The 24,699-nt window shown below is 46.2% G+C and overlaps 1 protein-coding gene and 2 long non-coding RNA genes across 8 annotated transcripts in view; 1 reads left to right on the forward strand and 2 right to left on the reverse strand.

Annotated features, from left to right (window-relative positions):
• The window catches only part of SCFD2 (sec1 family domain containing 2), a 413,820-nt gene that overhangs the window by 92,826 nt on the left and 296,295 nt on the right, over positions 1 to 24,699 (reverse strand). Inside the window, exon 6 of one of the 6 annotated variants that reach the window (XM_038556086.1) lies at positions 15,793 to 16,946. The exons of the other annotated variants lie outside the window; for them this stretch is intronic. Within the exon in view, the coding sequence (XP_038412014.1) occupies positions 16,525 to 16,946 (422 nt within the window). The 3' untranslated portion in view covers positions 15,793 to 16,524. Of the gene's footprint in view, positions 1 to 15,792; positions 16,947 to 24,699 lie in introns of those variants that run through there. 6 annotated transcript variants of the gene reach the window in all.
• LOC111098615 lies at positions 16,960 to 21,042 on the reverse strand. The gene is made up of 3 exons (XR_005369017.1): positions 19,919 to 21,042; positions 19,691 to 19,808; positions 16,960 to 19,588 (listed from the first exon to the last, which is right to left on the reverse strand). It is a non-coding gene; the product is annotated as an uncharacterized LOC111098615 (long non-coding RNA).
• Positions 20,230 to 24,699, forward strand: part of LOC111098616 — a 29,293-nt gene continuing 24,823 nt past the window's right edge. The window contains exon 1 of the long non-coding RNA XR_005369018.1: positions 20,230 to 20,482. This is a non-coding gene — a long non-coding RNA (uncharacterized LOC111098616). The remainder of the gene's footprint in view (positions 20,483 to 24,699) is intronic.

A 24,699-nucleotide genomic window follows, 5' to 3' on the forward strand; every position in this document is an offset into this window, starting at 1 on the left:
TATGACAGAAATAGTCAAAATAATGATCCACGGGGGGGCGACAAACATATTTTAGACAATCCATTTTCAAGGATTTCCATTGGGCACTATTTATGATCATTATTCCCTATTCTCTCTTAAAGTATTTTTATTGAGTTCCAGCGTGAACTCCTTGATCCCTTGCTTTATTATAAAGGCTTGTGAGAATGTTACGGTTCAACCTACACAAGGTATTGTTTTGATGCCTTAACTGTAAGTTCTGGATGCTTGCCAGACAAGTGTCTACATAAGTTCACAAGAAACAAGAGGCCACGATAACTGCCTAGCCACTTAAGGGCATCGGATCCTATAAAACTAAATTCAAATGGTTAGTTATCTGCGATCATCATTTTCAATGGCTGTAAAATTGGTTTCAAAGGTAGATACAACCGAAATCACAGTGCAGCAGAGCTTTGTAATAAGTAATATTTATGACCCTTCTTTCATATTAAATATCCTAAACGGGAGAAGACCCACATTTTAAAGCAGCCAAAGTAATTTTAAGACCACAGTTGCACGCCTGTGCACACAAATGTTCAAGAGAGACGTGTTTAGGTTAGTAGGGACTTATCTCAAATACCAAGATCTATGTTAAACTGCTCGAATGACCTACATTTTCTAAATAATTGCTATTTTTTCTTTCTCTACAAGGATAAAGTAGCTTGTAGAGGGTTTGTTCTCAGTTCCAGAAACCAAGGGCTCCTTTCAATAACTTGTTGATTGTAATTTATAGAACTAACCGGCTTCAGACTCGGAAACCCATCTTACATTGTGAAAGTGGTGACCTCTGCTGGAAACACGCAGGAGGAGCCAGAGTCACACACCGGCTCCTTTTCTCCGGCTTGGCTCCATTGCTCAGAACATGGGAAAAACAACATCCACTCCTGTTTGCTTCAGGAGCGAACCTCGTATGCGAGTCTGCTGCTAAAAAAAGCATTCCTTAAGACTGACACCTCATCTGATCTCATCTGTCCTGGAGAATTTAAGCTCTTTTGGTGGGACATCTGCTTTCCTAAGAGAAAGGCTCTCCCCAAACCTGATGCCACCTAGCTCTGTGACTGCCCAGCTAGGGTAATTAGCTTAACGCTTCTTTGCCAAGCGGCTGGAGCACCTTGGGTGGATGAAGGAGGGGATCACAGCCCCTTTGAAAGCATGTCTTAGGCCTGCTCATTGCTGCCTCTGCCAGCTTCCCAAACAGGAAGCCAGTGAAGTACCTTGTAAATATGACCCCAGTTGGCGAGTGACTTCAAAGGCACTTTCTGCAAAACTCTCACTTTGGGAGGGGCCGGGGCCTCGTTGGATATATTCATCTTGAAACAAAAAGGAAGGAGCGTGTGTAAAGTTAAAACCACCGACATGGCCAGTTGAGGAATTTGAGTGTTGGCTTGTGCCTCCGAGCACCTTTCTGTGCTGCTTTAGAAAATGATGACCTCAGCACTGTGCCACAAAGCCACTATTGTCAAGGGTGCCCTACAAACACTGCTATGAGGATCCAGGCCGCTTTGGGTTCTTTATCAGGGAAACAAAAGAGCCACAAGGTGATTGTCCCTGGGATCTAATGCTTTCCAATGGGACTGGCCTCATAAAAGAGCTTACAAAGGTTGAAGCTGCTCTGAAATCAGGGTCCTCTGGGGCACACATGAACTAAAAGTGACCATCATATGACAGATGAATGGGCAATTGCTTATGAACTGTGAATGCTGAACAGGCCTAAGTAGCTCTTGCTGTTGAATCATCAGTGGCAAACCCTTAGGTCAGCAGAGGCTTAAAATGGCCCAGCATCTGGTGTAGAGGGAGAGAGGCACAGAGAACCAAGTGCAATGTGTAGCCTCAGGTTCCAAGTACGGACTTTCGAGTCCTCTTTTCCTCATGCGCTGTCTCGGACTTTCCAAAACCGCTTTAATGAAACACAGCTGGATTTTGTACTCTTCCCAACCATGCAGAGGATGGGGAAAATGATTTTGCTTACTTGCCTACGTCGTTTGTAGGCTAAAGTGTGAATGAACTATCAAAACCTTCTGAAACTTATTAAAGGTGAATTTTGTCGCCAGAGACACATTTTACAGCTTTAAAAAAAAAAAAAAAAGCTATGGGGAATTTTCAGCAGGACATGGGTATTTAAAAACACAACTCGCTCAGTTAATTGGGAGCCACAGAGCTAAACCTCAGACAGTTGAAGCTTTAAAATTTCTCTTGGGGGTTTAAGGGTATTGATCATAATATGCTTATTTAATACTGTTTGACTGTGTGACTGCTCCCTGGCATTAGGGGTAATCCTTGCCCTGCTCCTACCCAGCCCTGGAGAGCTGGACATAATATTCAGCATGTGTTTGTGAAAACATAGCAACATATTCTGCATTCCTTCGAGCACAGTTTTAGGACCTCTCTACTGCAGCAAAGTTGTTTTAGTTATTTCCAATAAATATTTATTTCATTTGGCATGATACTTAGCTCCATATTTTATTAATTAGCCTTATGTTTCATCCTAAATGCTAAAATAGGAGCCTTTCAAGTTACTGAGGACCCCAAATGCATTTGTAATGAAATGCTAATACGGTCTTTGTGACTTTAGGGATTTTGGTGTTGATAAATTTGAGGGTATTTTGGAGCTGCATCTAATGCCTTATAGAAGCATTTTATGAAACCATGGTGGTTTTATTCTATTAAGAAATCACACCCCTAGAGGTGTCTGAAAAACTTCTTTTAGAAGATTCCAAAATGCCAGATGCAAATAGTTTTGCACTGGAACACCAATTTAGGAACACAAACATCAGGTGACTTTTGATTTTTTTTTTTTTTTTTAAGAAGACTTTCTGATTTTAGAAGACGTAAATATCTGATTGAAATTCTAGGGGTCACAGTTAGCAGGTTAATGTCAAGTTAGGTTTTAAAAAGTTTCTCCAGATATGCAACAGATGACACTCTGCAATTCTAGCAATGTTCACCCATTCTAGAACAAAGCTCTAAACACACTTGGGAATTTCCAATCAGATCAGAAAAACACCAGCGAGCGGGCCGGGACTGGGATTTTTAAAAATGCTGAAACCCCTGCCAAGAAATAATTTCTCCTTAGACACTGTGTGGGCAGAAGTGGTGTATGATTCCTCTCGACGACGTTCCTGCTTCTGTTCTTGTCCCTGCCTGACATCAGGGGAGGAGCACAGGCTCGTCCAGGCCGCCTCTTTGGATTGGTTGGGTATCTGAGGCTGGAGGGCGAGCCCCATCTCTTCCCAGCAGAGCTGACCCTCTTCACATCCTGGAGGACACAACCCCCTTTTCCTGTCCTTCTTTCCCTGGGCAGTTTAGAGGGGAATCATGAAGCTTTCTTGAGATTGTTGATCACACATAAGGTTTTAAAACTTCTTCTCCCTTCCACTTTGTGTATCAAGGGAAAGACCGATGATCAAAATCTAATTTTGCCATTTGGTGGCTAATAATTTGGTGGTTCAAGTTCAAGCATGGCTCTGAGTTTGTGATATGAGTTCATGAGCATTCTCTCAGCAACCCCTGTGCGCTGGGTACTGCAGGGAATGCAAAAGTAAGTCGGTCACCGTTCCCCACCTCAAGAAGCTTAGGATCTGGTCGTGAGGTTACAGAAGTATCTCATCTAAATTTATAATTTCGAGACAACTATGAGGTGGAATTCAGTATTAGAGATGAGAGGTTAAGAAAAATCTGAACCAGATTGAATTGTCAACATTTGAGCATCTTTTTTAAAAAAAAATCTATAAAATCGCAATTTCATATGGCTCAACCCAGAACTTGGTGAGAACCTAGAGCTTGCTACATCATGCTTCATAACTCAGTTGCAAACTCATAAAAGTCTGAAATGATTTTGAAATGAATGAGGGCACCACTCCCTTTCTCCCTTCACTAGAACTTGTTTTCCAAAAACACAGAGGAGCTAACTCATTTTCAATGGCCTTCCCTTTCTTCAAAAAGGTTCTCCTCTTCAACACAGCCCTTTTTCTAGATCTTACTCTCCTTTTTCTTGAGGTTCCCCAGAGCACACGTTTCTGTGCCTTCGTTTTTACAGGATTTCCCTTTGTTTTTATTTTTATTTTTTTTATTGAAGCAAAGTCGACACACAATGTGGCGCTGGTTGCAGGTGTGTGAGTGATTCACGGTGAGGCCGCCCTCCCCTCAGGAGTAGCTCCATCTGTCATCACACAACACTATTACAATACCATTGACCATGTTCCCTGTGCTGCTCTATAGGATTTCTCTTTTAAGGGAACTCATGGGGAGGTGAGCTATCCCATCTGAGAAGAGCGGACCTATCACACTGGGGATTGGCAACCTGCCAGTAACATCAGAGCCTCTTGTGAACTGGAACAAGCAAGAAGTTCGTCACTGAACAAACTCTAAGCAGGAGCATTTCTGCTCACATTTACTTAACCTTCATTTTTTTTTTTTTTTCATTTACTTGAGTTAACTAACCTTCATGGTTTTTACGCTGTCAACTGAGGAGGTGATGGTACACAACTACTCATTCTTATCAAAGTAAAAAATAACCACCACAGTGCAATTTCCTCTCATCAAACCGCCCCCCCCTCCCCCGGGATAGCTAGAATGGCATTTCCGCACACAGAAAAACCTGCAGACGAGAGTCGCCAGTGATGGGGGTGTCCCCAAAGACCCCACCCAAGTGCATATAAGAGAACAAGCAGGTTGAGACCTCTACCATGACCAGTGTCCCCCTTGCTCTTCTCCTGTCGCTCTGAACTCTACCCTTGCAGGGGTGGAAAGTGTGATTTATCAGCTCTGGGAGGAGGAGGAGGAGGAGGAGGAGGAGGAGGAGGAGGAGGAGGAGGAGGAGGAGGAGGATGGAATCTCACAGGAGGGAAGACAGAGGCAGCCTGTCACAGTCCCTTCTTCAGCTGCAGCAGACAGAAAATGCCTGGGAGTCCAGCTGGAAGGCATGACTATTCCATGGGGTTAGCCAACCAATTACTAACTAAGGGCTGTGTTTCCTAAGGGTGACCAGAAAAGTTGTGACCTTGCCCAAATATTCACTCAGAGATAGAGGAAGAACTAGGCCTCTACCGAATAAAGTAACAGTGAGAAACAAAATGGATTGCTTTATGATTGGGCTCGGTGAGCCATGTTTATCCAACACACTAGTTCCAAACATAATGTAGAAGGCCTGTGTGTCCTGGGGCTCTAGAAGGGATTTAAATTCAGCCCATCAAGTACAGGAGGGTATGGCTGCTGCTAATTCACAGGTTTAAAACAAAAACAAAAACAAAAACAAAAACAAAAACAAAAATAAATAAAACAAAAACAAAACAAAACAAAACAAAAAAAAACAGGCTTCGGGGTACCCGGGGGGCTCCAAGGTTGAGCATCTGCCTTTGGGTCAGGTTGTGATCCTGGGGTCCTGGGATCGAGTCCCACATTGGGTTCCCTGCATGGAGCCTGCTTCTCCCTCTGCCTGTGTCTCTGCCTCTCTCTGTGTCTCTCATGAATAAAGAAATAAAATCTTAAAAAAAACCCACCAGGCTTCTATCTGTGTAAGACTTGTTTTTATAGTTTGGTTTCTACTTATCTTACTACCTTAATCTTCAAGTACATATTAAAATATCTTCTGAGGGATGCCAAGCCTTTTTTTTTTAATAGCAGTTCATGAAGTCTGTGGCTGACTTTACTCCACTTCTATGCTTCTTTCCATTTCAGCACACTGACCCAGGGACAATAAAGGAATACATTTCCCTTCACCATATAATACACTGACACCAGCATGCTTTTCCAAGTAATTATTTTCTTTCTTTTCCTTGATTTAATCTTGCCGCCCTCTTCCCCCTACTTTTTTGCTAATGCAATGCCACCTTTTCAACTATCTTCTGTTGCATGAAGATAATGGCTAAAATTTGGTGACCATCTACTTGTTCCAAATGCTTTATATATTTTATCTCAATAGTTACCATAATCCGGGGGAAAAACTAACAGTATCCCCATTTTGCAGAAGGAGGAAAGGGAACCTCGGAGAGGCCAGTTTATAAGGTTAACACATCAGAGAGCCTGGACTCTCACCTGAGCCTGTCTAATCCCTTGGTCCATTTGCTTCCAAAAAATGAGCAGAATGGGCAGTAAGAATGTTCATTGTAAGAGTAGACCAGGGATCTAGTTCTGCAAATGACTTATGGATTATTTGGTTAGTCCTTTAATCTTTTTTGGTGAAATAAAAACCACACTACATCCATCTATTTATCGTAAGGGATTATGATACGAGACAGACATGCCATTATTGATCAAGCACACCGAGCACAGGTGATGGAAATAGTCTTAGTAACACAGTACGACTTCCGTTTTGCCTTCATCCATACTATAATTTCCTCTGTAATATTATCATATCATGTCATATTATTTCTGTATTTGAAATACTATAATTTAGGAGTTTCAACTTACAATAAAGACACTCTGTAGGTTTCCCCAGCGTATCCCTTTCGAATATAATGCAAAAAAATTTAAAAATGTGGGGAGGGGATAAAGCCACAGTGGAATATTCACAGTAGTGACTTCAGAGGAGCTCAGTAATTTCCTATCAGGCAAAACATTTGCTCCTTTGTTTACATAAAATAGACATAATCTAATCTATGTTTTCCATTTCTGCATTGAATTATATTCACCCTGAGTTTCTTTTTCCATTTCTTTTATCCCACCTTCTTCCCAACTTGCCTGAGGCATTTCGCTGATCTGAACTTCAGCCTTTTCTGTTGGTGGACAATGACCTCTCCTTCCCTCTGTGCTCCTCTCACCTGACTCCCTGTGCCCCCTTCCTGCCCTCTCTGAGTGCTTCCAGCCCAGCTGTTGGCCTCCCTTTGTGTTTTCCTCCTCTGCCCTCACTGTTAACATTCTGGCATCACCTCCCATCCCTCCCTCCCTCATCCTTCGTGCCTCCTTCCACGTTTCCTCATTATTGCTGCATTTATAAATAGCCTCCAAGTAATCTATCATTTATCCCAACACGCTCAGATAATCTCTTGACACAGCTCACAGGCAGTAGTTAACGGCGGCAGGAAAATTTACCAGGCTCATTTATTATCCCCTTAGAGGAGTGCTGAAGCAGGAGTCCACACCGAAACATCTTACCTGGTTCAGCAGCCCCTGAAGAACCACCAACAGTCAGTAAGGAAGCAGACTTCTTACGTCTAAGGATGACACGAGGCGCTGAATGACAGGGATCCCTGGATGCCCCGTGCGTTTTGTTAGCCTTGTTTTCCTGTCACAATTAATACCAACCCACTCTCGTGCACCTGCAAGGTGCCTGCCTGGTTTTAGCTGTGAAAAGTGAATTGTTTAATTCAGGGCTCTTCGTGCAGGTGTGCAGTCTGTGTACCGCCTGGTGGGGTCCAGCAGAGGGGTGAGCTGAGGCTACTTGTCAAACCATAGGTGGAGACTCTCATGATACTATTTTTCAGAGGAAGAAAATGAGGCTCAGATGAGTTAAGCAACTTGCCATGTAAATTTGACAAACGTATAACCTATCACCCGTAGACTATTCCCTTACTAAACTGTAAACAAATTGAGGGCAGGCTCTGTGTCCACCGTGCTCACCCTTGCAGCTACTAGTTTTTGAATGAATGAAAAAATAAAGGGTACAAGTCATGAAGCACCTAAAAGCTTGGTTTTTCCAACAGAGGAGATATAGGTGATCTTGACGAAAAAGCCCACCGTTCTAACTCTTAGGCATCCCCTCTATGCTCCCTCCTTCACTTCCACCAGAACAGGGCTGAGGTGGTGGGGGACAGTGCGGGAGAGTCTGGACACACCCACTTGGCCATGGGGCAGGTGCGGCTGCAGGAAGCAAGGCAAGGCAGGTGTGCAGCATCAGGACATCATACTGACTGGGGAGAGAACCTGGGCTGGAGGAAGGAGGGAGGTTCAGTGAGGGGTACTGGAGGGCCTCCTGATGGCCTGAGTAGATTTGGCCTGCAGGGGAGCTTGTTTACTGGCAATACTGGGGGCTCAGGAGGTTGACGGTCGATGTCCAGTGTGCACGGGGAGACATAAGTTAATAACAATGGCAACTGTGCATTAATACTTGTGTCAGGTCCTGTGTGTTGTAGGTGACCCTTCCCATTTCAAAGTCAGGAAAATGAGGCTTTAAGCAGCAAAAGGCAGACTCCAGATTCATTCATTCCCAGATCTGTGGTTTTGAAAATTCATGTTCTTGCCTTTCTACCTTAGGAAGAGAGACTGGGGCTCAAGGAGATGCCCTCGGGGATTGGGGTTGAAGGGAGAGCCCCACCACCAACTTCGGCGAACTTAGAACTCAGCTTACGCAAACAACACTGGCACTGAGATAGAACTTTGGCTAAGGCTGCGCAAAAGGAGTACGTCACTGGAGACAGATGAAGAGCCTGCTTACCACCACCTCACCTCTGAACAGCACCAGCCTCAAGGGGACTTGGCATTGATCCGCCCCACTGCCCTGCGAGGGAAGCACTTTTAATTCTCTCTGGTTCCAGAACCTGGGGTGGTAGTGTGACTGTGGAAATGGGAGCCTTGGGCAGGCAGGAAATCACACTGGCATTAAAATGTTGAGTTCAGATCGTTCTATCTGCTGATATGTGACCCGAAGCTATCTTAAATCCTTTTGGAAAGAGGTAGGGTACAAACTTTAAACATGGACAGGTCTGTCCAGTGGATACATTTGCCCAAGCAACCTTAAAACGTGTGTATTTTTCTTATATACTTTTTTTTTCTTTAATCAGATCTTTTATTTACATGCTGCAACTAAATCATCAAAATCCTTTCAGTGGCTCTTTCACCAGGATGCCTGTCTGAACGCGGCTCTATGTTTCGGCCTTAAGTGTGTTCATAGGCTCCATGTAATTTTCTTACATATGCTGTTTCTCTCCTCAAAATGACTGCTTTAAGAATGTTGAGGGAACAAGGACAGGGACAAGGGGCTGGGACACGTGGTTGTTTGGTGAAAGTAAAATGCTATGCCATTTTAATGAAGACAGGTACAGTATATTTCTTGACGGTAAAATTATTCATAGACTGCTTCGTACCTGACAGAAAAAGAGCTGTACCCTTAGCAAAAGAGCTGAGGACAGAAGGAAGTGTAGGAGAGAACTGGGGTTATCAAAAAGATGACTAGTGCCCCAAACTGTGGGTCTGCTGGGAGCGCCATGGTGAAGGAGCTGGGGGTACCCATGTGCCTTGCCCGGCCCCCCACCCATCTCCGTCCTGGGGCTGGCCCCACTCTAGACAACTGGGTTTGGAAGGGGCAGCCGTGGAGGCCACTCCTGGGTCAGGGGGCACCCTCAGGCTAGTAGGTGGCTCCCCTGAATGGCTGGGAGAGAAATGACAAATATCCGCCGGGCTGTGGGTTACCACTGGGTATACCAGAAAGCCGGGCTGTTCTGGACACATTTTGGATGGACTGTGTGACCAAGGTCAGAGGATCCCTACTTTTCCTTCACATTGCCTTGCTAATTTACTGTTCTGCAAAGTGCCAGCACTTCACTAGCATCTTACACTGTCCCTGGCCACCCTGAAATGGTAGTGGGGAAGTGGGAAGCCCAGGGGACTCAGAGCCAGAGAACTGGGTTCTACTTCTGGCTCTGCTAGAACTGACCTTGGATGGGGTGATTAAATGCTCTGGCCACGGTGTCCTCATCTGTCAAAGGTGGAGGATGGGCTGGGAGGCACAGTGTTCAGTGAGGAACTTAGAGATGATGTGGTCCATCTGACCCAGGGGCCTCACCCCAGAGGCCGGGTAAGCACGGATCAGCCACGCGCGCCCCGGGAACGTCGGGTGGTGGGGCCTGCCCTCTGTCTGCACAGCTCTCTCCCTTCCTCCACCCTACTCTCCACACACACAGGCCGCCGCCCAGGGAAGTCCTGTCTGCCCCTGAGACTCTACAGAGCCATGTACACTGACATCCTTTCTGCTCTCACTGTTGACGATGCAAAGGAATCCACCTCATTACACTAGTAAAGAATGAGGGTATCTGCGTAATATCAGAAAGCGTATTCATCACTGTCATCAACATTTAAAAAAAAAAACAATTTTACAAATCTCTCCCGCATCAATGATCTTACCAACGCCTGTTGCTGGAGAAGAAGTTAACTCACCCCTGAATGATACCTACTGTAAGAGAGGAAGCAAATGGACGCCATGGAGTGATTATTGTGTTTACTGTGTCTCCCTTCTAGATGCTTCTTAAAAGCAAGAAGCAAGATTGAGTCACTGCTGTTGGAGAAGCACTTAATTGATGAGCATCACGCCCCGTCTCAGTAAAATGGGAAGAGAAATAGCAGGTCATCGATAATCCCCAAACCCTTCATCTCCTTCAGCCTTTCCCAACAAACCTTGTTGAAAGCTGCTAAGTACTGTGTACTTTGAGGGATGGACACCTCCCCTGACTCCATCTCAAAGGGAAGGGGCAGAGACAGGGCCAGAGGGGAGGGAGAAGGGACAAACGTGAAGCCTGAGGTAGAAAGGGTAGACATAAGTGGGATTCCCGGTGCATTCCACTGCTGGCCTGGCTCCCACACACAGCCAGCCAATGGGGTCCCCCACTCCTCCTCTCCAGGGATTGGGGGGCCAGGACAGTGGGCAGTGAGCCGGGACGCCCTGCTGATGCCAGCGGATGCTCTGAGCTGGGGTCTCTGTCCACCCCAGATGGAGCCCAAGCGTCACTCTGGTCCATTTAGCCACCGCTCTGTGCCTCAATGACATTACTCAGAAGACCAAGGTCTGCCTTTTGAGTCACTTTCTTCCTCAATCTCTGGTTAAAAGGGAATTAAGTCCCAAAGGACAGGTCACTCCGGATGACGGGGTTGACAACTCTGAGTCAGGCTGGGCTTATTACTTGAATTTTTAAAATGCAAAAGAGACAGAGGGTGCCACAGGCATTCAGAGGGTCACGCTGACATTCCCAGCCTCTTTGAGCCTTAGGACCCACTGTCTCCGGAGCTGGAGCAAAAAGATCTCGGGGCCCTGCTGCGCAGACGACAAGAGGACAAGAGAGATGAGAAAAGCCATCCAGCTGGAGCGGACTCCCCCGAGAGGGCCTGCAGCCTCCTGCCCGGGGCCTATGGGCCCATACTGGAAACACATTGGAGCGATTTTCCCTTTTAAAAATGCTGTTTTATGTTTTGCCTTTCAAGATGTCCCAGTTTCTGCATCACAGCATCTTCACATACCAACTCAATGTGTTTTATGTTCATCTGGAGAGAGCTCTCCTCCCTTCCCCTTCTAAGGAATAAGAGGGGGAGATGCTGGCTTAGGGCAGAAGCGGCTACAGGGGTGGATGGGGTTTGGGGGGAACACAATGAAATTCTGGCTAATTTGGCCCATCACATCTCAGAAAACCAGAACCCTATGAATTATTTATGATACTCCTGACCCCACAGAAATGCAGATTGTGGTTCTTGCCAAGAACAAATTAGGCTTGTCTGCATCTGTTACTCTTCCCAATCAAGCGACTGCCTCGTGTTGAGGAAGGAGAAAGGTCAGCAGCCAGGACGAAGGATCAGCCCAAGAGAAGGGGAAGATAAGGCTGCATTCCAGGGCTTCTACTGGAAAAGCTACTCACTGGAAGCACAGTCAAATCTCTTTTCAAAGAGAGCGTAGGGTTGCGTGTGTGTGTGTGTGTGTGTGTCTAAAACATCGGAATAGCAGTGCCATTAGGGACATTTCAAATGTTTGACTTTTATCTTCCTACAGGGGCATGCATAATGACTTCAGGCCAAGTACTAACTAGGTCTGGCTCAGGGGACCATGACCTTCTTTTCCCAAACCAAGGACCTCTCTCGGCTGCGGCACTGGAGACATTAAGGCCTGTATCCCTCTGAGCCCGCTCTGGAATCTCTCCCTTGTGCCCTTGCCTGTCTATAGCAGGTTGTTATTGTTGGCTCCACATGAGCTTTTGAAGAGAGCTCCAGGCTCCCCTCCTCCCACCCAACCCTCAAGACAGGGACCCTCTGGAGTGGGATCAAGGGATAAAAGAGCTTTGGGAAAACACGGGTGGGCCCGGTGGTAGGAACGTCCCATGGCAAAAAATAAAAAGACAAAAAGCCTTTTGTCATGTGTGCTCTGGTCTTTCCTGGGAGCAGGTGTGGAGGGACAAGCCTTCTGCTTCTGTGGGGCCTTCTCTGGAGTAGAACCAGGAGGAGGAGGTCTGGAGTGGACCATGCAGACAAGCGCCCTACAGCCTTCAGGGAGACACTCTCTGACATCACTTTTTCTTGTTTTCCTCTCGGCCTTGGGAATGGTAAAAGGTACAAAGGGCCAAGCCCAGGGTTTGAGGCCTGGGGAAAAGACACCCCTTCACCTTCCTGGGAAATAGGCCGTAAGCAGAAAGAGACCCAGAGGTTCCTGTATGTGTAACGGGGTCACCAGTGTAGATGGTCAGATAAGAAATTGCAGCCAAAGTCCAACTATTTCAGGAGGAGAAATAGTTTGCCTTTGCCTTTGGGATCTTCTAGGCCTGGATCCCTGGCCTCTCTTGGATTCTGAGATCTGGGATGCTGGTAAATTCTCTTTTTAAGAGAGACTTAACTAAAAGTCAAGATGATATCTTGGTCTCACTGTTAATCAAGAGTAGCAATAAATGGGACCCCTGGGTGGCTCAGTCGGTTGAATGTCTGACTCCTGACTTCGGCTCAGGTCATGATCTCGGGGTCATGGGATTGAGCCCCATGCTGGGCTCTGTATTCAGCATGGAGTCTGTTTGAGATTCTCTCCCTTGCTCCCTCTGTCCCTCCCCTGACTTGTGCAGATTTTACTCTCTCTCTAAAATACATAAAAATCTAAAAAAAAAAAAAAAGTAGCAATAAATAATGTTATTTTTTTCTATATTTTTCCTTATTAGATGATGTGATCCTTTTAAACACTCGGTAAAATATTAGTATGAATCCAAGAGACTTTTGAGTTGATGAAACTCAATTTCTTCATTTTAGAGATAAATTGATTTAGGATCCAGAGAGATTATTTGACCAGGTCACACTGTTAGTGGTGAAACTGGGAATAGTTTACAAAGAAAGTTTTGGGTATTAGCGAAGGCTGGGATCATCAGAAAGCACTTAACATGGAAGTGGCAAAGTCTTTTTATTTTTTATTTTTTATTTTTTTGGAAGTGGCGAAGTCTTAACAATCATTCATCAGATATTGAGTCAGGGCCTCCTCTGTGTGGGGCTGCAGGGCGGAGTCAGACAGACACGACCCCCAGCCTTACAGGAGATAGAAAGTATTATTACTTTAAAGATAAAGCATTATAAAATGTTACCAAACAATGGGAAAATGGCAGCAAGGCTGCTTGTATTTCAAGAAAGAATTAATTTATCTGCAGGGTGTCCCTCTGAGCACTTTACATCATGAGAAAGTTGTAGTCATCAGGCTGATGTCACACTGGCCTTCTGGAGGCTCCCATAAGAGGTTAAATCCCCTTTGTTCATTCTCAAATGCATAGTCCCATGTTCACAAACATCAAAGGGAATATTAATTCCAAAAGAGTTAGCTCTGCCTTCCTAGAGCCTACCTCTCCGTCCTCAGCCAAGGAAATAACCATAGATGGGAGCCACTCTTCTCCATAGTCAAGAATCCCTTTCTGGCTGGATCCCACAAAAAGACAACAGATGCTTGGTCATCACTGCCATGAATGACAAAATCACAAATGTGCCGTGCATGTACTTCTGATTCTGCAATAATTGAAAATCTACATGTTTTAAAATAGTACTTGATTATTAGACTACTTAACCTAATGCTTTAAAATACTATTTCAAATGTCTTTCAATAATAGTTAATGATGATGATGATGATGATAATGACATGGAGTGTTAATAATATTGTTCCGCCTGAATGCATTCTGGGCATCATAACCCATTCCAACCGTCCCTGAGTCATAGGGCTGGAGCAAAAGATGTCTACAGGGCAAATCCTCCTCTTGGGCAAAAAGTGCCTTATCCTCTTCTGTAAACCCAACCATGCTTATGCTTCCTACAGTTTCCCTCTGAAATTTAATTTGAATGGAAACTTGAATGAACAATTAAAGGAGGGCAGCTCGGGTGGCTCAGCGGTTTAGCACGGCCTGCAGCCCAGGGTGTGATCCTGGAGACCTGGGATCAGGTCCTGCGTCGGGCTCCCTGCATGGAGCCTGCTTCTCCCTCTGCCTGTGTCTCTGCCTCTCTCTCTCTCTCTCTCTCTTTCTCTGTCTCATGAATAAATAAATAAAATCTTAAAAAAACAATTAAAGGGATAATAATCAGGAATTGATTTCTAAAGAATTGAACGATTATTACTTTCAAGAACATCAGGTGACCTTTCCATGTGGACAAGAGAATGTTGGCAAATCAAATCCATGGGGATCCGCTGAGTTGACAAGGACCACATAGAATTAGCATCTCAATCACCTGTGCCTGAAAACTGTTTACTCGGTTTTGAATCCCTTATTTCAAAGAACAAAGGAAAATCCAGTCCATTACTAGTAAGAATTACCACAGTTTTAAAAGCAATGGATTATGAATTAACTCGTTTTTATTCGATTTAATAATAGTCATCAAGTTGCAGGATAACTCCACTCCATTCCTCCTGCCCAGGAGACGAGGGCAGAGTGTTAATAAAACGGCAGGGTCAGGGGAGGTTAACACCAATATGAAGGAATTGAGGGAGGTCTATTCACAAGATGGGGCAATAATTTTTCTTTGCCTTGGTTTCTACCTTGATGAATTATTTGTAAAAACAAATAGAACTAAGGCTTATATTCCACATTCAACATAGCTGACTTCATATATAGACGCATGCCCAACAGTCACAGAACATTTTTCCCCTGGACCCTGAAAGCGGGGGACATCATACTTTAATGTGGAAGAGGTCATTTCTCCTACTGCCCCCCGCCCCCTCCGCCATGTGCTGTAGCACTTGTGCTCTATTCCTATTCAAAGGGAAGGTGGGAGGCCTCAGGTTAAACACCGGGTGCCTTCTGGAAGCCCTTCACCATCTGGCCCTGGCTTATCCCCCCACCACCACCCCCAGCTTCACTTCTCACTAGTCTCCAACCTGCATTCAAGCCTTGGCCAGCTTGGAACTTTGTCCCCTCCAGAGGGCCTATGCTACGCGATTTCCCCTACCCCGAACATTCTTTTCTTTCTCCTCTGCATCTGGCTAACTCCTACTTACCCATCGAGTTCAGTTTTCATGTTGCTTCTTCCAGGAAGCTTTCCATGGACCCCAGGTCTTGTTTTGAATACAGCCCAACCCACCGGAAAGCTCTTAACCAGAGTTTGTACCAACTGTTCCCACAGATCTCGTGCTAAGTAAGTACACTGTTAATTAATGGTGTGCCACCTAGACAACCAGTCACCGATTTTGACTCCGTCTTGGGGAAGCCCCAAGTGCCAGGGCTGTGTGGGAAACCACGTACCACGCTTTCTCTTTAGAGGGCAACTGACATTTCACAGGGCATGCAAACCAACAGAGAGAAGAAAGGGATTTGATTTTTTAAAGTCTGGCACACCTGGATGCCAGGAAAATTACGAAGCCTCCTTTGCTCTCTGCAGTGTAAATCACACCTTGTGAGCTGATCCAGCTGAGAATAGCTGGTTTGTTTGTACTGTTTCGTTTGTGCCCCCCACAAACCCTACCCTCCACCCAACCCCAGGTGTTAGGCTGGATTCCCCTCACCTGTCATATCTGGCTTTCACGCTGTGAAGCCTAAGCCAAAGCCTCCAGTAGAAATGTTACGAGCCTGGCATTTGGGTAATCAAGGGGAGCCTTAAAGTAATACTGCAGTAGCTTTTGCCTCCAAGCCCCTCACGCATAGAACAAAAGAAAAATTTATTTTACATAAGGCATCAGAAATACAAATGAGGCCTCTCAGTTTATTGCCACCTAAGATAGGAAGAGTCTCTGTGTCATATTCTTGTCCTTTTGACCTTGGGCTTTATACTTCATGTCCGCTTCTGTAATTCTTGGGTTAACTATGCCTTTCTGAAGTCATCGGAGAGCCGTCTGCTGATGATGGATCAGCGTGACAGTCAGGTCACTGTGGACAGTCCCAAAAGCTATCAAGGATGAATTCCTCACTGTCCTCTCTGGTCCTTGCTGGGCTGTCCGGGCAGTGACAGTCTCTGAGCTCCTGGGACACTCCATACCCAACTTAGATCAGCGGGGACACAGTCTGTTTACCTGTGTGTTCCGCGTAAGCAGGAGCTCTCCGGGGACTGCACTGTTCACATCTTGGCCCTTCCCTTCAGCATCAAGGCCCCAGCACAGTGCTCGGGATCTCGCAGGGCCTCCGTGAATGCTGGGAATGCTGGGGGAGGTGGGAGCTCTGAATGCAAGTGCTCTCAGGGGGTGTCCCCTGGGATCCCAGTGTGAGGAGAGCACAGGATGGGAAAGGCCAGAAGAGCTGCGTACCTGGAAGGCCTACCGGGCAGTCAGGCGATAAATACTTGAGTTCCCCCAGGGGTCACAAACAGATCTTGTCTCCAATATTTGAAAAAAAAATCAAAAGATTTCACAGACAAATTGGGATTTTCCATCTTCTTTCAAGAACTCAGATCTTGCAATTGAGGCTTGGCGACAATCGGCTGGAGCCGAGCAGCGGTCACCCCTTCAGATGGGACGCGGTCCCCTCCCTTTGGTGTGGTCCCTGAGGCATCTGAGTGTGCCCTGTCCCACCGCATCCAGGTTAGAGGCCCAGCTGGATTGTGCACAGAGGGTAAGGGGGACTGAAAGACGAAGCCTGAGTCCTGAGGTTGCCGGGATACAGAACCGAGCCTTAGGACACCCAGAAGTCTGGTCTGTCTTCCAGGCCAACCCAGTCCTGGCCGCTGCGTCCTAGAAGCAGCGTTGGTGGACTCATGCCAGCAGAGAGAAGGCCTGGTCTCTCCAGGGGAAGGGCAGCGAGTCATCGTAGGACCATTACCCTCGCACAGTACTCTCGCCGGGGAATCACTCGACACAAGTGCTAAAATAGATAAAATATGCACAATGAATCCTATCCTCATTGATTTTCTTATATTGGAGAGATGCTTTTAACATTGGGGCAATGATCCCTAAGATTTAATAAAATCACACACAAGGTGACAGAGAAGAATTCGAGGTCCCATCCCCAGAGAGGTCATGCTTCTCTTTAAGAGGTCAGGTTTCTCTTCTCTTTAGTGCTGCGGGCACTAAAAGTCCAAGTGGACAGATTCCAAAAAGGAAAGTTCTACTTTTAATGTGGCCCCGAGAATCCAATCAGGCTGCTCCTCTAATTTAAGCGTTCAGCAGCTCTATACTGATTCTAGAATAAAGCCTTTGCTTTGACATATGAGGCCTTTTGTGACTGTCACACCTCCTGACTCATTCTCTCTCTCTCACACACACGCATGTGAAGACCACGCTGCCACTTAGCAACATGTAGTGCTCCGAACGTGCCATGTCCTCCAACACCTCCATGCTCCATCCACCTGGAAAATCGTACCCAGTCATCAAGGCCCCCACCCCCGCCCCCCCAGGAGACCACTGCCCACTCCAAGGGCAGAGGTGGGCGGTCCTGAGCTCCAGGGCACTGTGTTGATCTCTTGTTCTGGCCTTTGAGCCCCTGTGGACAGGCCTGTGGTCTTCTTCAACTCTACACTGCTCAGCACCTTGCTTAGGCCACAGAGGGAATTGTGCATGTATTGACTGCATGGGTAAACTTAGCAATGGCATTAAAGTTCTACAAGAAAAAAGGGGAAACATAAAAATACTTCTCCATCCCAAGATGAAGAAGACTCTACATCTCTTTATTTCCTACGCCTGTAAATGGACTGGAATCCCTAAGCTGCATTTCAGTCCAAAGGCTGAAGTGGTCTAATAACCTACTCTGGATCAGTTATAAAGATGCTTCAGAGCATCCTCAGTGATCTATACTGTCCCTGCACATGCCGAGTAGCCACGTACCATATCGCACACGTGTCATAGGTGAGATCATACAATAGAACAGCTACCCTCCTCCCGCCTCCTCAGTTGGCAGATAAGGAAACTGCAGCCTCAAGAACCTACTCTAGGTCACACAGCTAAGTGATGGCAAAACTAAGACCAGAGTTGAGCCTATCCAGCGCTGATCTGAAAGGATCTAGAATTCTTCTGGCATTGCAGTCATTAATTCTCAGGTGTCGCACTAAATGCCATGACACTGGCTGCTTTCACTGTAAAACAAAAACAACTAGCATTTTTGATGCTCCTCAAACATAATCTTGCAATACAGTAATCAAAGCTAATTGCAATTGTGTGGGATGGTTTGGCTTCCTCCTTGAGGGCTACGTTTGCTGCAGGGAGTTCATGCTTGTTTCGGAGGAAGGGAGCCCACGGAGAGCCGTAGGTGTCTCCTTCAAGGGGCTGCTCTACGGTGATCATTTGTGAGTAAATTGTGGCCCCTTCTCCCAAGACAGTCAAGACATGCACAGTGGAATGGAAATTAACCCTAATTCACTACTTTCCTGCCTTCTACTGAGTGGTTTTCCACTGTTTTAGTCCTCTTTCTCTGTTTGGCTTGATTTCGTGGTTTGCTTGGTTTGCAGTGGAGAGAAGAGATGAGAATTTGCCTTTTACTTACTTGTAAATGGGGTTTCTACAATACTGCACCAAGACCAGGCTTACCTTTATTATAATAATTAAACCAGTTTTATAGATGAAGAGTAAATGAGTTAGATTGTTATTTTGGTCATTTAATCTTTCAATAGTGGAAAAGGTATGTAGGAGAATGCAAAAGGGTGACGTGCAATTAAAACATGAATACCCCAATTGGCTTTAAATTCACCTGTATTGATGTGTTTAGGAATAGGTGGATGTAGGTATATTCACAGAGGGAAGAGAGCTGACAGTTGCTGAGCACCAAGCATTGTGCTACGAGCTTTACATACCATGTCTCAAGCTTAGTACATTTATGAGAACGGCATTATTCTGCCACTTTATAGATGAGGAAACTGATGATCTAAGTGTTTTGTAACTAGCCCAAGTTCACATAAAGCAGTAAGCTGTAAAGCTGATGTTTCTTTTTTCATTTTTTAAAAAAAGATTTCATTTATTTATTCATGAGAGACACGCAGAGAGAGAGGCAGAGACACAGGCAGAGGCAGAAGCAGGCTCCCTGCAGGGAACCTGATGCGGGACTCGATCCCAGGACCCCGGGATCATGACTTGAGCAGAAGGCAGACGCTCAACCACTGAGCCACCCAGGTGCCCTGCTAATATTTGAATCTCAGAGGCTAACTCTGAAGTTACTGTTCTTCCCGTTATATGCTATTAAGTGGTGTTGCAGTTAGTGTGACCACAGAATAATCTGCCAGCGAGTCTGGCTGCCAAGAAGGGAAGGCGAGGCAGAGGAAGGCCAGAGGGTACGGTATGACAGAGGAAGCACCAGAGCAGGGACAGGCACCAAGGGAGGGCATTAGTAAGGAATCCATGGTTATGGGGGAAGATAGAGGAGGAGCTTGAGGGTAGTGAGGCGAGTATTATTTGGTTTAATTGGTATGTAGCTGGACGACCAAGTCAGGCAGGGAGCCAAAGGTGAGGACATGTCAGAAAAGTCAGATTCTCCTGCTGGCTTGGAAGGTCTGGAGAACCAGACAGCACCGCCACTGCCTGTCAGAGCAAGAGACAGTGTAACTTTCCGTTCTGCTAATAACAATAACCGCTACTATTATTAATATTACCACCATTACCAATCTTGCATTTTTTCAGGACCTGGTTCAATTGAACTTGCATTTCTTGAGCACCTCCTATGGCCTTGATATGGTTCTAGACTGTAGGTCTCAGGGTATGGGCACAGAAAAGTCAATCCCTGCCTTCCGGACTCCAAGATCTGTAAACAAATAGGTAGGTTCTTGCTATATCTTGAGCTCTACAAGGATGGAGAACTTGCCCCCCCCGCTCCCTCCCATACCCCAACTCCCTTTCCTCTTCTCTTCATACCACATGCCAGGCATTGTTCTTGGTGCTGGGAGCATGGCAATAAATGGAAGAGAAAGACCTCTGTTCTCAGGAGGCTTATGACCTAGAGCCATGCTGTCCCTAGTCACGTGTAACTGTTTAAATGTAAATTTAAATGAACAAGATTACACGTGGAGTTTCTCACTTGAGCTCATCATGCATCAAGTGCACAACAGCCACACGCGTCCAGTGGCTACCACAGTGGGTTGCACACATACAGAACATTTCCAGCACCACCAGAAGTTCTGTTAGATAGCAGGGTTCTAGAATCCTGTTTGTGGTTAGATCTTTAGCCTGGCATAGGTGCTGTCAAATAGTCACTCAACGTTAAAGCAATATGCCCAACAATAAAGGCCTGAGCCAGCGTAGAAACAGCGGACAGGAGGAAAGATTTTACATAATCGATGGGGGCAAGGATTACCTCACAGAGGAGAGAGGAATCTGTGACGGGATTTGAACTACAGGAAAGGTTTCGATATACATTTGGTCAACCAAGGTAGCTTGCTCCAGTCCTAACGGGAGAGAGGAGGAGAATTCCTTTCAAAGGTAAATGCCAACTTGAAGGATGACAGTGGTCAGCTGCTTCTTGGCCGGGGAGGGCTGATATAGGGGGGAAGGGAGAGGGGGCACAATAACAGCTTTCAAACTCCTGAGGAATTCTCATTAGGAGGAAGTAAACAGAAAGCATGCCCTCCTTATTTTAGGAAATAAACAGTTTGCAGTAAATGCCTGAAATAGTCCTGGTTCTTAAGTATTACTATGCTCTTCAAAATGAATGTTCTGTGAGGCCTCCCTTTTAATCAGCAAATGTGCTAGTCAGAGCCTTCTATAAAAAGAAGCAGTACTTAGGTGTCCAGTCCTTAGCCACAAAAGGAAACCGAATAACAACGTACACACGATATGCGGTCAGCGATGGAGACCTCTGGGGTCGGATTCAGACTCGCTCTGGTCTGGAGCTGTCCGACCCATGGGGATCTCAGCTCCCCGAGAACCAGAAGATTGGAGAGTGTGGAGGGAGATGTAAAACAGGCGCTGTGCGGAGGCCAGGTTGGGGCGACTCCAATCACCAATGTCCACTTACAGAGAAGCATTAGGGCAAACCTGGTTAGATCTTTCTTCCAGGGGACCGGGTGGCTGGCGAGACCCCCCACCCCCACTGTCATTGTCATTTAAATAAGTCCCATAACTAACACTTAGCATAGCTCTTATTAAATGCCAGGTGCTCACTCACTTAAGCCCTACGAGATGGGTACTAGTATGATTCCTCTTGACAGATGTAGGAATTAGGGCACAGAGAGGGTATATAATGTGCCTAAGGTCACACAACTAACAAGTAAGTGCTTCAGCTGGCATTTGAGAGTACTGGTCATATGCCAAGTGTGGTTGGACAAAGAAAGGCCAAAATGAGGGCAGGGTGGTGAGAAGGTTCAATATTTGCTTAAACTTTAGGGGGCATCCTAGAAACTCTTCAAAGTGAGTCCTCCTCCTGACACCCTGGAACACCCCTGGAAGTGAGAAGGGTGGAGAGTCAGAGACACTGCTCACTGGTGGGGGTATTTTCAGGGTTTATCTTTCCCTGACCCCCCCACACCCCTATCCTCCACCACCCCAAAAGGTCCCTGTTCTTGAGAGATGGGGATTTCTCTTAATTTTCATCATGCCTGCACTCCCCAAATCCATAGAGGCCAATGCAAGAGATGTTGAAGAGATCTTCAAATTCGGTACTTTTCCATGAAATCCCAAGGGGAGGGAAGAAGTGTGACCTCCCTCCCCCCCCCACAGTTGGCCTCTGCTGATGGGAAAGTCCCTGGCTTGCCTGGCCGCGGTCAGGCATCTGACCCCACTCAGCAAGGACCAAGAGCCCCAAGTCTTGGCCAACTCTTGGCCCCCAACCGCCTACAGTTTTTCTTACTCATGAGGAAGGGTTTGTGAGACCCTCCTCTCCTTGTACATTAAACTGAAGAGACAGCTGCAAGCACGATAGGCTCTGTGGGTTCCTTTATTGGCAGGTATGTGGATAACGCCGTTATAAACACACCAGCCCCCGTTTTTGGAAAGATGATTCATTTCCCTAAATTGGCATCTATTTCTTGAAGTCCGTTGGTCCCACAAGGGCAGGTCAAACTATAACAAGATGTAATAATAAAACTTGCAATCAAAGAGACCCAGAGAGAATCACACTGAAAAAGATAAGACTACGTGCTCTTAACATGACCAAAGTAAGCTTTTTAGCCGTGTTTTATAGTAACATCCAAATTTCACCGAAATCTTCCAGATTTTGTGTGCACTCACAAATGGCAAAGTCATCATTCTGCACAAGGCCTTCTGCCGTGTACTCCAGAGTGACACCCGCCTCTGAATAAGCATTTCTGTGTGTCACACACTCCACTACGCACTCCGGGAGGAAAGAGAAATAAAGACGGGCCTGAAGCTCTGTGTGCTGCTGACAAAATCCCACCCCCCCCACCCCGGTCTCTCCTTCAATATGCACAATCTCACCCCAACATCTGCCTGGGAGATCATCAGGACTAAGCCCAACATGTCCTGCACTCCTTGTCACATCTGTCACCCAAACTCCCTGTCATTCCCCATCACTCCTGCTCTCGAGAGCTCTGCACGCACCTCCCTCTTTGGTCTCCATTTCCCTCTGACCAGCTTCCAAATCTCTGTGCCTTCTGGAACTCAGGTCGATTAGCACTAAGTTCCTCTATATTCTCAATTTCTTTGAAACCTCCCTTTCCCTTCTTGCTCTCCCCTCCCTGACAACTCTCTCAAGTAGTGGCTGCTTTCTCTCCCCCAAACTTCACGCCACTGGGCCTGGACGTGAGGTCCATATTCTTTAGTCAGCAGTGCTAGCAATATTGCCATCAGCAGCTATACTGTAGGAATATGATAGACTTGACTTGTTAGGCTTTATAGGGAGACTGCTCTAAGGGATTAAACCCAGTCCAAGGGCAAGGATGCCTGCCATGTCCTTGTTGACTTACTTTGCTTAGCTAACTTAGAGAACTTAAACAAGTTGTCTTTTCCAAATTCACAGGTTTTTATCAAGTTATAACCTACTCTGTGCTAGGGGATATGAGAAGCTTGAAATATAAATGCTGCCCTCCTCAAACTTATCTACCTAGAGAAACGGGTTCATGTGGGATAATGATTAAGAAGGGCATGCAAGTGGTTTCCAAAAGCCCACACACAAAAATTACTCTCATGTGGTCATTGAGAAGGAACATGAATGCAGGACCAGGCTGGGTGTGAGTCAACACCCAAACAGGTCGCACCCAAACAGGTCAGCTCCTACTTACTTCTGGCCCACTGTTGCAATGGCCTATGGGTCCTAACAGCCAGATAGTTCATTTTTTCAAGAGACACTAGAAATGTAGATTTTTAAAGTGAAATCTGAATTTTATTTTAGTTATTATCATTATTTATTTTAAGTAGGCTCCACACCCAGCATGGGGCTCAACCTCATAACACTGAGATCAAGAGTCACACTTTTTACCAACTGAGCCAGCCAAGCACCCCAAAATCTGAATTTTAGATAACTGATCATTCTTTTAAAAAATGATCATTTTTTTAAAAGTTAACACTGTGAGAGGTAGCCTAGTGGAGTGTTAAGAGCCTGGATTCTGAGCTAGACCACCTAGGTTCAAATCCTAGCTCCATTATTCACTATGGGTGTGTCCTGGGCCCACTAGCAAACTTTTCTGGGTGAGCATCAGTATTTATAAAATGGACATAAAAATAGCACCCAACTCCTCACTCTATAACCTGCTTGACAGTGTCTGGAAGCACTCTATAAAAGTTTTATAAGTGGCCAAGAGCAGCCAGCCTTCTTGCACACCCATGAGAGATCAGGTCTAAGCATGGCGAGCCTCAGCCGCAGTGCACTCAAGTCGACGTAGGAGAGAGCATTTTTAGGGGCTTAGAAATAGGGCAGAGTGTAAGAACTAGGACATCCCAAGAGGGGGCCCATGTGGGATGGAGAGGCTTCTTGGAGGCGAACCTAAGCTGGGCTCCTCTGGACAGTGTCACGGGCAGAGACAGAGAAGGACACAGAAAGGTGGGTGTTTCAGTCAGGGACTCCGCAGGAAACAGGGGACACGTTCAAGCTGGGCAATGTGAGGAGAGTTCAAGGAAAGGGCTCCATACAAAGATGTGGGCAGGGCTTAAGGACATGAGCAAGGAGACGTAGAAGACTCCAGGGCTAGTGACCACAGAGGCCATGCCCAGACCTGAGAGGTGAGGGAAGGAAGCAAGCAGTGTCCAGAACATGAGAGAGGAGCGCTGTGGGAGGCTGGCCTGACGGGAGGAGAGGCGATGAGCACCCAGCCTCATTTGCCTCCTAAAATCTCCTGCTGATGCTTCCCCATTAGCTGGTGCCAACCAGAAGCCAGAGGCAATGGAGCCCACGGATCCGGGTGATACGGGGGTGACCCTCCCTCCTCCCCCAGCCCTACACAAAGCAGAGTGAAGAGTGAGGAGAACAGCTAGCAGAAGGAACGGAGGCTGACATGGTTAGAGAGCAAGAAAGCTGCTCAGGCCTTCGTTTTTCTACCTATTATACTCATTTGCTGTCCCTAAAGTCCAACAAAGAACAGGAAAACATTTTACGGTGTTGGAAGGACACTGGGGCTGCACACACCTGCTTGGTGAGGCGGGGAGTGAGAGAGAGGAGGCCCAGGGGATGGGGAGGGGCGCGTATAAAACACTAGGCGAAACAGCGAGAGGTTTCTAGAGAGGGAAAGAAACATGCACACAAGTCT

Source organism: Canis lupus, chromosome 13 (assembly GCF_011100685.1).
Source record: "Canis lupus familiaris isolate Mischka breed German Shepherd chromosome 13, alternate assembly UU_Cfam_GSD_1.0, whole genome shotgun sequence".
Taxonomy (NCBI): Eukaryota; Metazoa; Chordata; class Mammalia; order Carnivora; family Canidae; genus Canis; species Canis lupus.